At 36.6% G+C, this 16,710-nt stretch overlaps 1 protein-coding gene across 1 annotated transcript in view; it reads left to right on the top strand.

The window, feature by feature from the left end:
* MS3_00005686 (uncharacterized protein) overlaps window positions 1-16,710 on the top strand; it is a 48,436-nt gene that overhangs the window by 1,533 nt on the left and 30,193 nt on the right. The window contains exons 2-11 of the mRNA XM_051213783.1: window positions 379-516; window positions 554-597; window positions 638-701; window positions 752-865; window positions 1,350-1,985; window positions 8,568-8,879; window positions 10,163-10,238; window positions 12,523-12,995; window positions 13,745-14,432; window positions 15,963-16,126. Of these exons, the coding sequence (XP_051069785.1) occupies window positions 379-516; window positions 554-597; window positions 638-701; window positions 752-865; window positions 1,350-1,985; window positions 8,568-8,879; window positions 10,163-10,238; window positions 12,523-12,995; window positions 13,745-14,432; window positions 15,963-16,126 (2,709 nt within the window). The remainder of the gene's footprint in view (window positions 1-378; window positions 517-553; window positions 598-637; window positions 702-751; window positions 866-1,349; window positions 1,986-8,567; window positions 8,880-10,162; window positions 10,239-12,522; window positions 12,996-13,744; window positions 14,433-15,962; window positions 16,127-16,710) is intronic.

The following is a 16,710-nucleotide window of genomic DNA, read 5'->3' as shown; positions in this document are numbered from 1 at the left end:
TAAAGCCTGTACTAGTTTTAGTCTTTGGAGGCATATCTACTGACTTGAATATACTCTTCGACGGTTTCTGGAATTTAGATCTACCTAAAAATATAACTATATACATTGATATGAAGATGGCATCTCAACCAAGAGGTTTTACGGGGATCACGTTGAAAGGCATACCAAACGGTATAGGCATTTTAAATACTGGATCTGAACCATGAGTACCACAAAAAATCGTCATAGTTACCTAAGTTTCACTCAGGTGCAGAAAATATCGATGTGAAAGGGTTTACTAAAGGCTTTATTAAAATATATATGAAAAGGTAATTTATCCTGTCCTCAAAGTTGCTCATTCATTTGTTTTTGTCTGTTCTTCATCCACTCGAAATTTAGGTAGTTGATCTTCTTAAGTCTTTGGGTGCTGTGAGCCATCCCTTCCTATCAGAAAGTGTACGTTTTGCTATCAGTGATGACCCATCTCTTGCGGAAGTTGGTGAGGCGGAAGAATTGTATGCTGTCCCAGTTGTTACTGTAATGCATTTATTCCCTTTTCGCTAACTTGATTTAGAGTCATTGGGTAAAACTCTCTGTTGAAGCACAAAAATTTTTGCCGTAAGCTTTAATAATTTTTCCTATTTAAAAAATCTTACAGATTTCGTCCTTTTCATCCGGACTTTAAACATATATTCGCAGGGACAGTAATTACATGCAGTGGAGTATGTGAAAATTTTTGTTTTGATGCCATCTATACTTTTAATAATTTTAGTTGAGTGTGGCCGATCAGCTTTCAATATGGGCTCATGTTACTATACATGGAGGTCAAATGTGTCATTACTTGGATAAGTCTGTTACTCATGTGGTTGTTGCCAAGGCAGCGGGAGTAAGTATATCATGTGTATTCCTGCCTTTTTGTCTATTTTGTTAGTATGGCTAAATGCGTAAGTTCATTGTCCGAGTTTTCTTTAAGATCCTTGAATGAAAATGTTGAGTGTTTACTATTCCTCGATATCAGAGGCTATAATTTGTCTGCATTTTTAAACATTGTGAGTTTCTATGCTAGGCGGAGTATAGCTTTTTTTGATGTTTTGTAAACGGTATGTTAGTAGGTCGGTACGAGAAGGTAGCTTCAACACATAAAGTATAAGTTTCTACCCACCAATTTATGCTATCTTCATAATTTCAGGTAGGTTATTTACACTACTCAGATACTTTTTTGTCTGGCTGTTTTTTTAGTACAGTTTTAAGAATCTTACATTTAATTCTGCGTTCTTAGTAAATGTCCTTTGTACCACATTTTTCCCAAAATACTTATATAGCTCTTTTATCATTAGTAATTTTCATATCTTTTGGTATTATTTATATAGAATTTCTACAAATATTGTACTAATAAATTGGCGAATGACAATGCTGCTTATGATGAGGATAGTTCGAAACCCTTTATAGTTACACCTGATTGGATTGTTGATTGCTTATCACAAAATAATTTATTACCATGTACATCATATCATCCTGATTTGTTAATTCGTACATCATTATCATCCCCGTCTAAACAAACCTGTTTAAAGAAGCCCCAACAGTCACAACAACAATTAAATGAGCTTAAGGAACTAGATTTATGTCATGCTAATAATTCTATAAATGACTCGATAAAGCAAGAAAATAATTTAATTATCAATTCTACATTAGCTAATGATTCAATAATGCATGGTAATAACAATAATATTGTCGTCGAAGTTATTGGTACTACTGCTTTGACTTCTAACGCAAATATCACTGTTACTACAAATGATAATATAGTGAATTGTACGAATACACCACAACTACAGCCACCACTTCCACTCCCACAACATCAGCAGTCACAAATTCATACAAGTAAACAATACTTGGTACAAACTAATCAACTCATGCACCATACATTGCAGTCTACCCACCAGTTATCGACAGTATTATCGGGCGGAACAAACGTACAAGCAGCCACTGGAATAAGCGTTCAACAAATTGTAAGTCGCAAACTTTTTCACAGTTATTTCTGTACAAGATTAGGGTATGTAAATGGGAAAACGGTTTTATTTTGATAATTTATTAAGTTGACGTATACATTTAAAATAAAGAAGAGGCTTATGATAGCTTACTGCGGTCATTCAGGTATTATGAGAAACTAGGTTGCTGAGCAATGAAGTTCTGTCGGTCAAAATCTAATCCTATATGTTTATTTACAGCTATCACATAATTTTCATAAGTCCTAGAAATATAAATTGGAAAGGTGTGTTTCGAAGAAGTCCAAGACATTTTGGCGTTAATATCTCATCTATTAAAAATAATTTGATGCTACGTCACCGGTCCACACTGTTATCTAGTTGGAGAATAGGTAACCTCTGGATCACTTTGGTTATTTGCAGGGTTTCATAAACTTGAAAACAGTTATCTCTTAACAAATCTTAACATGAATTAAGAAGTATCGTTTGGCACTTATCGATTTACATCACCTATGTTATACTGGCGTTACCTAATTGTCTATGGAAGGACAAAAATAGTGCACAATAATTCTCTGTATAGTATTATAAGATTATGAAACATGGTCATTAAAGTTGGGTATCGTAGAGAAAAAGTCTTTCGATCGTGTTTTTTTGAAACACTGACCTTATATGAGGAGATTATCGAATAAACAATGCTGAAAGTAAATAGAAATGAGAGTTTTTTAATAACATGAGTACGATTTGTATTAGAACTAAGTAGCACTGTACAGGAAATAAATAGCTTCTGATGGAGGTACATTTCTAATTAAGTCACTGTTTTATTTAACGGATTGGTGTTCATAATTCAATTAATAAACTCATTTGTGTGACAAAGACAGTTTCAACGGTTTTTACTTTCGAGTTCAGGTACTTTCACAAAAATTATTGTAATGAATATATGCAATAAGTTAGTTATATAATGTATTATGCATCTTTGCAGTAGCGTAATTTTTTTCACATCTAAATGTATCTTGAAAAAGTCATACAAAGTTTAAGTGTTAGCGAGCTGAAAAAAGTTTTAAAGATTAACTCTAATAACTGATCCATCTTTTATTCTCTGCAATATCCCAGACAAAGTTCATAAACCTGCCCACAGTTATTAAATTTGATTATTTATTGCTTTATTGCCAGTAAGTATAGCAGATTAATTCACGTCATCATAATCTTCGTTTCAATACAGTGAAGAAACTTCAAATAACGTGTCGCAGTTAGTTATCACCAATGTACAAAACAATTCAAATGTTCATTATCGGTTGTACTTCAAATGAACAAATAAACGAAATAAAAGCAAAAGAATGAAAATAATAACCATGATAGGCAAGATTGAATGTAGATTTATTAAAGTTAGAAGTTTCATAAGAATGGTTCATTTCTTAAAGATCGTTTGCATTATAAACCGAATTTTTGCTAAAAATAACTTAAAAACTAGGGAGTTTGAAAAGGAATAAATTGTATAGAATATATAATTTCAATATAGAACTTTATCGTTTTTCATTTAAACTACTTGTAAGTAGGAAGATTTGACACATCTTCAAAGTTTCAGTGAGTAAATCCATTTCGTTAAAAGCTTGTTTGCTAGTTTATTGGTTAGTTGTTGTATTCAGGTTAATATTGGTTGGCCATACAATCCCGTCGACTGATTGATGTTAGACATATCAACAATGGGATTCCGGCTGTCGCTTCGAAAAGCTTGTTTTACGTGCGTATATCTGGGGATCCTGTGACATCTTCTTCTGGTTTTGCTGGCGTTGGTGTCTCGCTAAGCGCTAGAGCTGAGGCAGCACTGATCGATTGGGTCTCTATTAACAGTTAGTTATGTGCTGTTAGATTAGAAGTTTCCATCAAAGTGAGAAAAGATCGGTGTAAGAGACGATGTCTTTTCGTCATCTCCGCCTATTTTTCGACAGATTGCAGCCCGGATTCGATCAGGGGTTTTTTACTACCACTTAACAGTTCTTCTACAGAGGGTGCATTCGACAGATATTGTGGTACTAGTTGGAGACTTGAGTGCACAGGTCGTGTGTCTAGGCAAAGAAGTGAGTCGTTTGGGTGGCCGATGAGGACTTGTTGGTCGCAGGTTAGATAACGAGGACCGTTTACTGCAACTGTGCGCACACTACAATCTGTTTCTGGCTAGCACTAACTATCGACACAGTCATCGCCGATATACCACCTGACACCCTTCCTCAAGCCTGGACTATGATCGATCACATCGCGATCAGCTACCGCTGGCGTGGTTGTGTACAAGATTGCCACTCCTTTTGGAGTACCTATATGGACTCTGATCATGTCATTGTTTGCGCTAATCTTACCTTACGTTTCAGTGGCCAAAAAATTCATCGCCCTAAACGGATCGATGTCATTAAGTTGGTCACGGCTTCTGTTGCGACTAAATATCAAACCGAGCTAGGCTCAAGGTTAGCTAACATCCCACGGAAAAGTATAGATGAGCATTGGTTGCAATTGCACGACGCCATGGAAATGGCTTCGCGAAACGTCCCGCCTATAAGCACTGGGTTTCTTCAGGGTCATTGCAACTAATTAAAGACCGTCGATCTGCTCCGGGTGACCTTGAGTTTGACCACAAACCACGACTGTTGCGTAGTGTGAAAACCGCGAAGCGTGGTGGTCTATGCATGCTAACGAGTTGAAAGCAACAGGTGCATCTAGCAACTGCCGGGAGCTCTTTCAACTCACCCGAGCCACTGGCAGCAAGAGGTCTGGTGTGAGTGAAATAGTCTGTGAAACTAACGGGATCAAAAATATCTATTGACGTCCTGGGCGATGGGCAGAGTTTTTCGAGGAGCAGTTCAACTGGTCTGCTATCCTGGCAACATCGACCAGACTGTCCCGCCCTCCATCGGTCGTGACGACTAATCTACCTAACGAGGCGGGAGTCCTCAAGGAACTCCGACTCTTGGAGCGCTATAAATCACAAGACCCAGGTGACTTACTCCCGACCCTTTTTAAAGATGGTTTTGACTTTCTGGTTAAGGAACTGACTGGGTTATTTACAAAGGTTTGGCAGTTAGAGAGTGTTCGAACATCGTGGAATAAGTGGGTAGTCATCCCTATCTTTAAAAAAAGTTCTCGTCGTTTTTGTAACAACTATCGGGGAATAAGTATACATCCGATTGCGTCCAAAGTATCGGCTTCCGTCATACTTCGTAGGTTGCTCAAAACCCGAGAAAGATTGACTCGCGAGGGGCAAGCTGGTTTTCGCTTTGGTCGAGGCTGTATTGATCATATCTTCACCCTCCACCAAATGTTAGAATGCCGTCATACTTATCAAAGACTAACTTTCGTAGTGTTTCTTGAGGTCAGGGCTGCCTTCGATTCGTTGAACAGTACTGTTCTCTGGGATTGTTTATTGAAGAAGGATGTACCTGAGGATTTTAATAATATCTTAAAAGCCCTATATACAAATACCTCAGGCAGAGTGAGGGTGTAAAACCACCTTTCTCCACTGAGGTTAGACAGGGTTGCTCGATCTCACCATTTCTCTTCAGCTTTGCCATTGATAACGTTCTGGAAACAGCTCTGATGGATGTAGGTATTGGTGGTGTGGATCTGTTGCCTGGAGAAAGACTTATCGACCTTGAGTATGTGGATGATATTGTCTTACTGTGCGATAATGCCCAAGGTATGCAAGCCGCATTTAATCAGTCGGCAATCAATGTCCGTAGGTATGGTATGTGCTTTGCACCTTCGAAGTGCAAGGTACTTTTACAAGACTGGTGCGACCCTGTTCCTGCACTCACCCTGGGTAGTGAGCGGATAGAAGTAGTGGGGAAGTTCGTGTATCTGGGTAGGTGTGTAAGTACTGGTGGTGGCACGGGTGATGAAACCAATTCAGACATTGTGAAAGCCAGAACGGCTCATGCCAATCTGAGCCATCTTTGGTGCCTTCGTGATGTTAGTCTGACTGTAAAAGGTCAGATCTACAACGCATCGGTGAGAGCAGTTTTGCTCTATGCTTGTGAAACCTGATCTCTCCGAGTTGAGGATGTTAGACGGCTCTCTGTGTTTGATCATCGTTGTCTCCGAAGGATTTCTGACATCCAGTGGCAACACGTTGTTAGTAATTCAGAGGTTCGGCATCATGTGTTCGGGAACAGTGACGATAGTTCATTTTGGTGTCACCACATTGAAACATCAACTTCTGTGGCTTGGATATGTACCACGAATGTCTTTCCAGAGAATTCCACATCGCGCGTTATTTGCCGATACTGGAACTAGTTGGAAAAGTGAAGAGGTGGTCAGTGTGTGACCATAGTGTCTTGGTATGATAGGACGTTGTACATTACTAGCATATGTCGGCCCTTCATGACTCCCTGGTTGGGGTCTTAGATATAGTGCACCACATTGGCTTGAGATGTTATCAGATATGGCCCAGAATAGAAGCCAGTGGCGATCCTGCTGTAACTTTATTTTACTTTCTTCATAAAAAATGGATGTAACTTCTTTAACTGGAAGAATTATTTCTGGTTGTACATGTGCTAACTGAACTGCCCCTCTCATTATTGTTATTATTTCACTATCATACACTAATTTCCGTTCTTTATTGTTCCCCTTTTTCTTATACGCACCTTACATTCTCTATCTCTTCACATTCTCATTGTTCTTGTGTGGCGAATATGTATTTGGTGCCCGTTTGTGTCAATACTTGTGTTCAAATAAATAACAGTCGCCCTGGGTTCTAAAAGTGCTGAGTTAGACCATGATGGGGTCGTGGATGCTCACTGCTGAGAAGTCCCATAGTAGGACAGAATAACTGTCCAGTGCTTCCTGGTTTTCAATGGTTGTTCAACTAAAGTCAATCCAGTGATTTCCGCAACCTTCTTATGCTGATCCCATTTGAGTATAACACACCGCTATTTAATCAGTTATTACATAAATAATCACCAGTACTCTCATTGATTTCGTTGAATTTTACAGTTTCATATGACTTATCTAGTTAGTATTCGGTGTGTAGAGTCTTTTATTTAGTAAACATTACTGAAATATTTTGAAGACTGATAGTTTATATTATTTGGTATTATGTATAAACCAAGATATGATCATAAATGTTGTCCATAGCCAAGCGGAATAGTAATCAAGTCAAGTATGAAAGCTCTTCCAGCGGTAGAAAAAATAAAGACAACAGGAATACTCATAATTAACTGCATGGAAGATGTAATTGTAAAAATGAGCACCGAAACAAGTATATGTCACACATATAAGAAAATGTGATTGTAGAGAGATAGAGGAAGGAGACAGGCAGGGAGAGTATAATCAAAATAAATAATGAAAGAAAGCGAACAAGAATAGTTTGTAGTAGGAAATTCAGTTTAATTAAAAATACAACTAAGAAAACTACAATCGGATTACCATTCGTTTCTATTTTGTTCCATATCTGATAACGTCTTAAGCCCCTGAGTTCTACCATCTCTATGACCCTAAGCAGGAAATCGTGATAAACTGACAGATTCCAGTCCCATACAACTTTCATAGCAAACCATATCACAAAAAATTACTTCTCCCCTTTTTTCATCCTGTTCCTGTTGTTTATTTAACTGCAGCAGTAATATCTGTGGTTAAAACACATTCATTTTAGCCTTCATATAGCAATTTTAAACTCGATGTTACATAACGCTTCGGTTTAGGTATCGATACTATATCCCTAGTTCTCACATTCAAAAAAATGTAGCACGAAAGTGACTACAAACCTCTATCATGTTGTATTAAATTAATATCTAATAATATTTACCGATTACCTTCACTTATATGATGATTTCTAGATTCATGCCTCGAAAATTACTGATTGCATATAGTGTTAAAACTTATAGTCGTGTAAAATTATTTGTTTTTAAGTTATTAATTCTATGAATTCCCCATGTTATCTGGGTTTTTTTTTCAATAACTTATTCTTCGAATTATAGTTGTTTTTAGTATGATCTTTCAGTAATATAAAGATTGTTAATGTTAATCAAAACACCAATGTCCTTTCACATCCGTATTAAATTTCTCCCCTTTGTTTATTAACTAATTAGGGTTGGATCCGTAAGGCAATAAGGTTAAAAGGTTTTTATCAGTCTGGAAGTACTGATCTCTCAGCTGATTTTATTCTTACCAGATACACGATTTTACCCACTTTTGGTGTATTATCGATTAGCGTTCTTTTAATTTTGTTGATACTTGTTTCTAGAGCTTGTTTCATGGATTCGGATAACAAGTCGTCGAAGAAAAATTGAGATATGTCGAGCATTTAACGTACAGACAAAGTAAAACTGTGGTTGAGACATAGGGAAAACATTCATTAAATATGTATTTATAATTTCTTTGTTTATGTTTTGTTCTATGGCGTCTATACAACATTGATACGTGTTTTTTGGCTGAATCATTTATAGTTGTTAAATTAACTGCTTTTTACACTCTAATAGTACACTGGAATTGAAATATGATGTATTCTACTAGGCGGTAGGTGGGTACATGTCTATTTTAGTTGTGTAAATGATGTATTCACCTCGAAATATTTCATCACTACTGTTCTAATCGTTTTTCTGCATTGCATTCTTCTGTTTATAGAATATGAGAAATGTTGATCAAAAGTCACCATATGGTAGTGGTTCATCACCTGTACCTCCGAATAAACCTGGTCGTGGTGGACATTCACGCGGCGGCGGCAGCGGTTCAGGTCGTAGTTCGTCTAAAAAATCCTCTCAAGATCAGTTTCGAAGTGGTAGTCAGCAGCAGCAACAACAACAACAACGTTTTCCACTGTCATCACCTGTACCAAATCGTTATCCAGTTGCTCCAAATATGGGGGCTGTTAGCGGAGGGGGTGGTGTTGGTTCTCAGCGATTCGCACTGAATCGTCCACAGGGTTCTGTTGCACAGGTTAGTTAGAAAGCATACTTTCTATATCTATGATGTTATAGTTTTGTTTCTCGAAATTTATTTAAACTAATTATAATATGTGATTTCTTGTCATCTTTGAGACAGATTAGACGACATTAAACCTGACAAACTCACCCATAGATTTGTTTACGACAATACAATTAAGTGATGATAAAAAATTAATTCGAGAAAAATTCGTTTTTCTTCTCGAATTATTGTGTCTGTGCCCAATGTTAAGATAGTGAAAAAGAATTATAGCTCAAGTGGATGATTTTGGTGGAGTTTCGCTCTCTCTCACCAAAGTTCAGATACTTGTCCTGATGTTGTTGTTCAGAAAAACGAAATCTCCGCGATCCAACCGTTCAGGTTAGAGAACGAAACTCCACCAAAATGCCCAATGTTTTCTGTTGCCACTGATACTGCTACTATTTTTTCTACTACTCTGTCAGGTGACTTTAAAACATTGCGTTGTGTTGATACAGTGTGACAACTTGGACTAACTCATGTATGTACTGGATTCTACTTAATGCCTGTGTTATAATCTCTACCTTTCTTACAGTTTATGACCCAGCTATTCCTATTGCTTAGTATTCTCGGACACCGATTCACTCGACAAGTCCCCAAATCAGAACACGGTTGAACAGGAAAGAGATTATATTCCAAATAGCAAGTCAGAAGCACAATAGAGAAAACGTCAGTATATTTATAGTTTTTTACATGAGAAGATTCTAGAATATTCTCCAACTATCGACTAGTGCTGATTGGATAAGAATTAGCCAATCAGCGTGCACCAAAGCAATCATGCATTGAGCATGCTTTAATCTAGTCTATGTCCCGCTAACAGCCTGATGATAGCTTGGAGAGTATAAGTAATGTACTTAAAATCTATCGCAATACACCAATCTGTATTCATTTCCTCATATCTTTTCCGTATTATTTCATATTCTTTATTTTATTTAGTTATGTCGAACGACATTTCTTCATAATATAACAAATATATTTTTAAATAAAATCTTGCCTAGTTTAGTTTTTCAAAGTCATCATACTTACTTTTGAAACGTTTAGGGTTCGTGGACTCGATAACCTTGAAGATCGTTGATTTTGTTATGCTATACTTTTAGTGATTTTACACTAAGGTTATTTGGAATGAAAATCACCTGTTGGAATAAGAAATACTTGTTATGAGAGAGATTAGTGCCTAACTGAAAACTACTATTCACTTCCAATTGATTTTTATCTTTATAGTTTTGCTAAGTATATAATACGTAAATATTTCATTTCAGCGTTATCCGTCCACTTTACCAATTTATACTGATCCTACAGTTCAACAAGGGCTAATGCAACAAACTGGAGGGTCTGGTAAGTAAATGACTTTTCATTTATATTACATAGTATATAGTCATATTAATTGTGCTGAATAGTTCAATTTTACTTACCCAATAGACAATGTAGCCCATGTACTTTACTCCATACAAAATTTTTTATGCGTGTTGGAGATAATTGATTGATTAGTCGTAGCGGATTTTTACCTCGTTTGTTTGATTTAAAAATAGTTTTCATTTCGAACCAATCTGATGGTTTCGTGATATGTAAGTGACCATTAAATCACTTCGTTTGAAATTATTAATTAGTATTTTCAACGAATTGCATTGGATAACATATCATTTTAATCAGTTATCAGGTTCTATATATTGAAATATATTCATATTTACCTTAGTTTTAAACTGTTTTATACTATTTATCAGACTCATAATAAATTTAGTCATTATGAAATTGAACTAACTATAATCGGACACCGGAAACTGTAGTACAAGTAGCATAGTTAAAATATCTTTTAACTAATGGTTTACAAGTGCAAATCCCACTTTACCTGCTTCAATATGGGCAGGATGGTTGCATTGCCCTGGTACGGCCGAGAGTGGGGAGAGTCTGCTCTTCCTCTCCAAATGCTCTTACATGGCCACGCGTTTACAGCCACTGACATAGAAATCCTACTCACTACCTTCTCAAAATGAAGGTGTTGTTTACGAAATTGAAAGGACGAAAAGCGAATGTCCGACGCTCCAAAAGTGTTGGTGGATATGGGAGATCCACCTAGAGGAGTTGGAAAACATTGATTCCAAACCAATGGTGCACATCGGCTCCAGGATCCCAAAGAAACAAATGGCCTGTGAACCTATTGTTCGTCACCGGCTACCATGGGACTGCATCTTCTTACGATGCTCCACTGCCTTGTGGATCGGACCTTTAGGTCGAAGGCTGTGTGTGGCCTCCTAAGAAAACCACCTGCTTTGGTGTGGGCATCCGGGCAGTATTCCAACTCTCACACAAATCGAATGACGAAGTAAGGCGCGTATGCATTCAGTGCCCCTTTGTACCAATATTTATGTGTTCAAATAAATAAATAGCTAGTTTTCGCTTACAAAACGTTGGAATGAGAAACAGAGTTACATGAATTAATTTAACCATAATACAAAGTTCTTATTTGGTATTATATTGGTCCAGTGTTTGATTATTTTTAAATCGCTGTATCATAACATTATCAAAGTATTAGTATTTACTAATCGGTATTTTAAGCATGCTGTTCTTGTGTACTATATGTTACTTCAAGCTAATTGATGAGGTTGTAAATTTTCATTGATTAAAGTGGTTATGGTGTGAATGATATGTATACACAACTACCGCTCACCTCAACATACAATGTTGGCTGAAGTCGAAGTTGGAATGAGAAATTAAATCAAAACATTACATCAATTCATGAAATCACTGACTATTAGTCTGAGTCATGTTGATAGATGTAAACTGTCTGTTGGCGATATTTGCAACAACTATATCCAGTGGTTCGAGACACTGGGTGACATAGCTGAAAATTTGTCAGTGTGGTAGAGATACATCCAGCTCCTATCTTCCTCTGGATCTTACGTCACATTATTCCCACATAAATACCTTTGCATTCCTTCTCAAACCATATTTTGAATGCTTAGCCTTTCTTGCTATCAGTTCCTTCGCAATTGATGTTATCAATCTTCTTTCGTGTTGATATAGCATGGTAACCTCTGGACCAATCGACATCCATGTTAGTCTCTGTGTTGGTTCTGATCGACTGACTTGAGGTAAACACATCTGATTTCAGTAAGGTTGTCATAATAAATATGAACTAAATATACAGTGATAATGAAAGAAAGCACTCACTAACTTAACACAGTTTAAAGTCCTGTGCTTTGAACAATATTTCAGTTTGTGTTTACAGAGAGAGAGAAACATTAGTGTTTATCTATGTTAATACAGATTTATGAAATAAGAATTGAGAATTTAAAAAAACGTCAACATTACAACCCTAACCTTAGTTAACTAAGGTTATAATATTGTTTCATGTATATTACTCAATTGCCTATCTTGTTATTCCAGTATTTAAAATGTACACAATACTCAAAATCTATACATGGAACATAATACATGGAGAGATTAATTCTTCGACAAACTAGGTTGTAAAATTAAAATATAAACTAAATGGTCTTTTCAGATATTTTTCTCTCCTATTCAAAAATTATATTTAGCTTCTATTTTAATAATTTATTAATTTACACTTATCTACACCTATCCATGTATAAACATATATATATTTATATATTTTGTATTATAGATGCTCATGGAAATCCTATTTTATTAGGAACTAATTATACCACTTCCAGTGTATCAACAAATCATACTAATGTAATTTTGACTAATAGTCTATTACCGGCTACAACGTCTACAACAACACTTGGCGGACATTCAGTAATTGGTAGTAATAGTAATAGTGGTGGTGGTAGTATTAGTAATACTATCACATTGACAACATCATTGACTGCAAATACAAGTGGTAATGCTCTAAACAGTATTACTGGGAATAGTGGAGGAGGATGTGGCAACATCGGCGGTGGTTCTAGTAGTATTAGTACTAATACTACTACTATTACTGCCACCAGTACTACGACTACTGGACATCATGGCAAGACAAGTAAATCAAAGTCTAGCAAGCACATGCAGGAGCAAAATTTGAATGAAGAAGAAAAAGATGCTATTGTTATGCAAAATGTGAAAAATATTCTCAGTTTACAGCACACATGGAATCGGGTAAGTGTTATAAACAGATATATGGAATAGAAGATAAAAGCAACAACAACAGATAACAGTAATTACAAGTGATTCTGTTAATAACCTTCCCATTATTATATAGTTGCTTTTATCTTCTATTCTTTTTACATTATGGACTGTTGGATTGATTATATTCATTCTGTCTTATGGAATCTTTGAGACTATTTTAATGTTTTAGTGAACTGTATTTTGTATAAATGATGACGGTGATGCTTCTTTCTATATCGTCTTCCGCCAAAATGAACTATTCACTATTATGAAGTGTATAAGAATAATTTCACTATTATTCAACTGGTGTGTGTTTAATAAAGCGTAGATTTCGAAGGAAATAACAATTTGATTGAACCTAATTATCTTCCCTTTCATAGCCACTCAATACTACTGGTAGTAGTGATTAAAGAAAATTGACACTTTTAAAGGAAGTTTTATATTGAGAATTATTTTATATGAGAGTAATAGATAGGTATATTTTTTATGAATGTAAAATGGATGCTGTGCGCCTTTTTCTGGGGGGGGGGAATAGCTTAAGGGTAGCGTGCTTCTATTTTGACAAGGTTTTTTGTCGTATTGTTCCCCTTCATTGAGAAAGTGTTTTTATTGTTTTAAATTTGTAACCACAGCTAGATATTTCTTAGCTTTAAATTGTTGGAATGATATTTGGTGTGTTTTAGATAAATCTAACTCATAACGTGTTGTACGAAGTTCTTTTATTTTGTTCAACTTTACAGGAATCATCTCATGGTCGAGGCTCTTCGTCAGCATCATCCTCTGAAGCTCATTCATCCAATAGTAATACAGGACATAATCAAAACGGATCAAATTCATTTTCTGGATCTCAAGGAGGAAATCCATCTAATTTGAGCAATCTTATTAATTCTAGCTATGGTAGTTCATCCAATTTGACCAATTCACAAATTTCTGGAAGTCACCGAAAACCGAAATCACCAAAATCACCTTGTCGTGCTGTTGGAAGTAATCTTAGTCATAAAGTCTCACCGAAATCGCCAAAAAATGCTAAAGTTACCGGAGCCACTAAAAATTTAGCATCACCTCATCAACAGCATATTCAACAACAACAACAACAACAACAACAACAACAGCCATCTATTGTGATGGCCGGTTGTGCTGGTTCCGCACTTCCTTCAGTTTTACTAACTGGTAGTTTACAACAAATGCAATATCGACCGGCTAATAGTAATTCACTTCAACCTACATCCACTCAACTTCAACGGTCTACGACTATGCAACATTATTTAACTACCACAGCTACAATTGCATCACATCAACCACAGTCGTCAGTACAAGGTGGAACATCAGCTTATATTGTACAAAGACATCCATGTGGTCAACTTGTAGCTAGTGTATCACAACAAACAACGCATGGACAATTGCATACACAGTCATTTGCTGTTCAAAGTAGTTAGGAATTTCTCAAATGAATTTTATTTTTATGTGTACAAATATTTTTGTTTATATGGGTATTTGTGGTGATTGTAGTATTTTAACAGTTGAATTCACAAGTCGATCTAAGCTACACCACCATTGAGAACCTAGAAGCATTGGACGGCTTTTTACTTCTAATATGGGACTCCTTAACAGTTCCCATCTATTGGAGTTCAATCCGTGTCGAGTGTGAGACAGTTATCCACCTCAGACAATGGATGAAGGGTTGCGCAAGATCATTGATCGATTGTAGTTAGGCATTAACACCATTGGATGTCATTTCAGTAGTATAGAATCTAAGCGTCCGTGCACAAGACCTAAGGTCCTGGGTTCAAGTCCCACGTCCTGAATTGTGGGTGCGCACTGCTGAGGAGTCCCATTTATTTTATTTATTTATTTGAACACATAAATATTGGTACAAAGGGGCACTGAATGCATACGCGCCTTACTTCGTCATTCGATTTGTGTGAGAGTTGGAATACTGCCCGGATGCCCACACCAAAGCAGGTGGTTTTCTTAGGAGGCCACACACAGCCTTCGACCTAAAGGTCCGATCCACAAGGCAGTGGAGCATCGTAAGAAGATGCAGTCCCATGGTAGCCGGTGACGAACAATAGGTTCACAGGCCATTTGTTTCTTTGGGATCCTGGAGCCGATGTGCACCATTGGTTTGGAATCAATGTTTTCCAACTCCTCTAGGTGGATCTCCCATATCCACCAACACTTTTGGAGCGTCGGACATTCGCTTTTCGTCCTTTCAATTTCGTAAACAACACCTTCATTTTGAGAAGGTAGTGAGTAGGATTTCTATGTCAGTGGCTGTAAACGCGTGGCCATGTAAGAGCATTTGGAGAGGAAGAGCAGACTCTCCCCACTCTCAGCCGTACCAGGGCATTCGAGGATGAGGAGTCCCGTACTAGGACGAAACGGCTGTCCAGTGTTTCCATGTTTTGCTGATGGTCTAGCTTAAATGGACTCGTAAATTTAACTTAAAATATTTTTGATTAATGATAATGATGATGTTATTTCTTTAGAATAATGTATTGTAGCTATAGTTATTTTGTCTATATAAATGATAAATAGTCCGACGTACTCGGCCGGAGATTTTGTGTCTAGATTTCTTGTTAGTCGCAACTCTTCAACATGGTCTTTCTGTGATCTTATGTGAACTAATGTGTTCACTGAGATTCAAACTCATATCTCTCACTTCCACATTATCATGTTACTATTATGAGCTATTCAAGCCACGAGTGACTTCTTGTAGAACTGAGATATTTCTTATTATAAATTCAAGTTATTTTGCTGATTGAAGAGAACTTTCATCTGTATCCAAACGTAGATTGATTTAAAAATATGAGTCGGAATTTTATTCACTAATCACTAAATGTTTGAATCTGCCTACAACATCTTTATGTAATGAAACTTGAATATACTTAATTGAAAATCAGTTTAATACTAATGTTGTAATTCCCCTCATATATATATAATTTTCTTTTACCATAGATCCTTATCAACGTACTGGTAGTATATTGACTGCTGTTAATAATTCAACCGTAGCCCAACAACAACAAACCCAACCTCAGGTAAATGTTCAACATTTTCAACATACCGCACCAGTTCAACAGCCAACTTTATTAGTTCGTACTACTCGTCAACCATATCAACAAGTAAGTCTTTATAAATTATCTATTGAATGCGTGTATGTTCATCTTGGCATCATTTATTGGTTAAGGCGTTTGACTCTCAGCCACTAAGTCCCATATTGAAATTCCACTCCATATATTTCGGCTTGCGTAGCCGGATAGCATAATTAGCACTCACTGAATTCAAGTCATTCATTCGTATTGATTGTTTGGATCTTTCTGTCGATATAATGGACTGCGATTGATCAATTCCTTTCGACATGTATGTATCCTGTGCGAAACACCTCGATATTGCCAGTAAGTCACAAGCATTTTAGGGAAAGTGAAAGGTTGGTCAGTAGTGAAATCTAGGACAATCGTTTTGCCTTTATTTAGGACTCGTCAGCTGAATGTATTTGCATCCCAGTGTGGGTGTTTAAACTGGGACTTGAACCAAGTGCCTTTCGCTCCAAAATGCTATGTGGATAACGTGTTGAGCGTTTGAAACAAAGGTACTGGATCCGATTCCCGGTATGAATATCAACACTGAGGTGCAGTTATATCTAGGTGATGAGTTTTGAATAGGAAAAATTTTGCGTCCTGGACTCTTTCAGTAGTCACTACTGCAC

This window comes from Schistosoma haematobium, chromosome 3, assembly GCF_000699445.3.
Source record: "Schistosoma haematobium chromosome 3, whole genome shotgun sequence".
Taxonomy (NCBI): Eukaryota; Metazoa; Platyhelminthes; class Trematoda; order Strigeidida; family Schistosomatidae; genus Schistosoma; species Schistosoma haematobium.
This window is presented reverse-complemented; position numbering and strand designations above follow the sequence as displayed.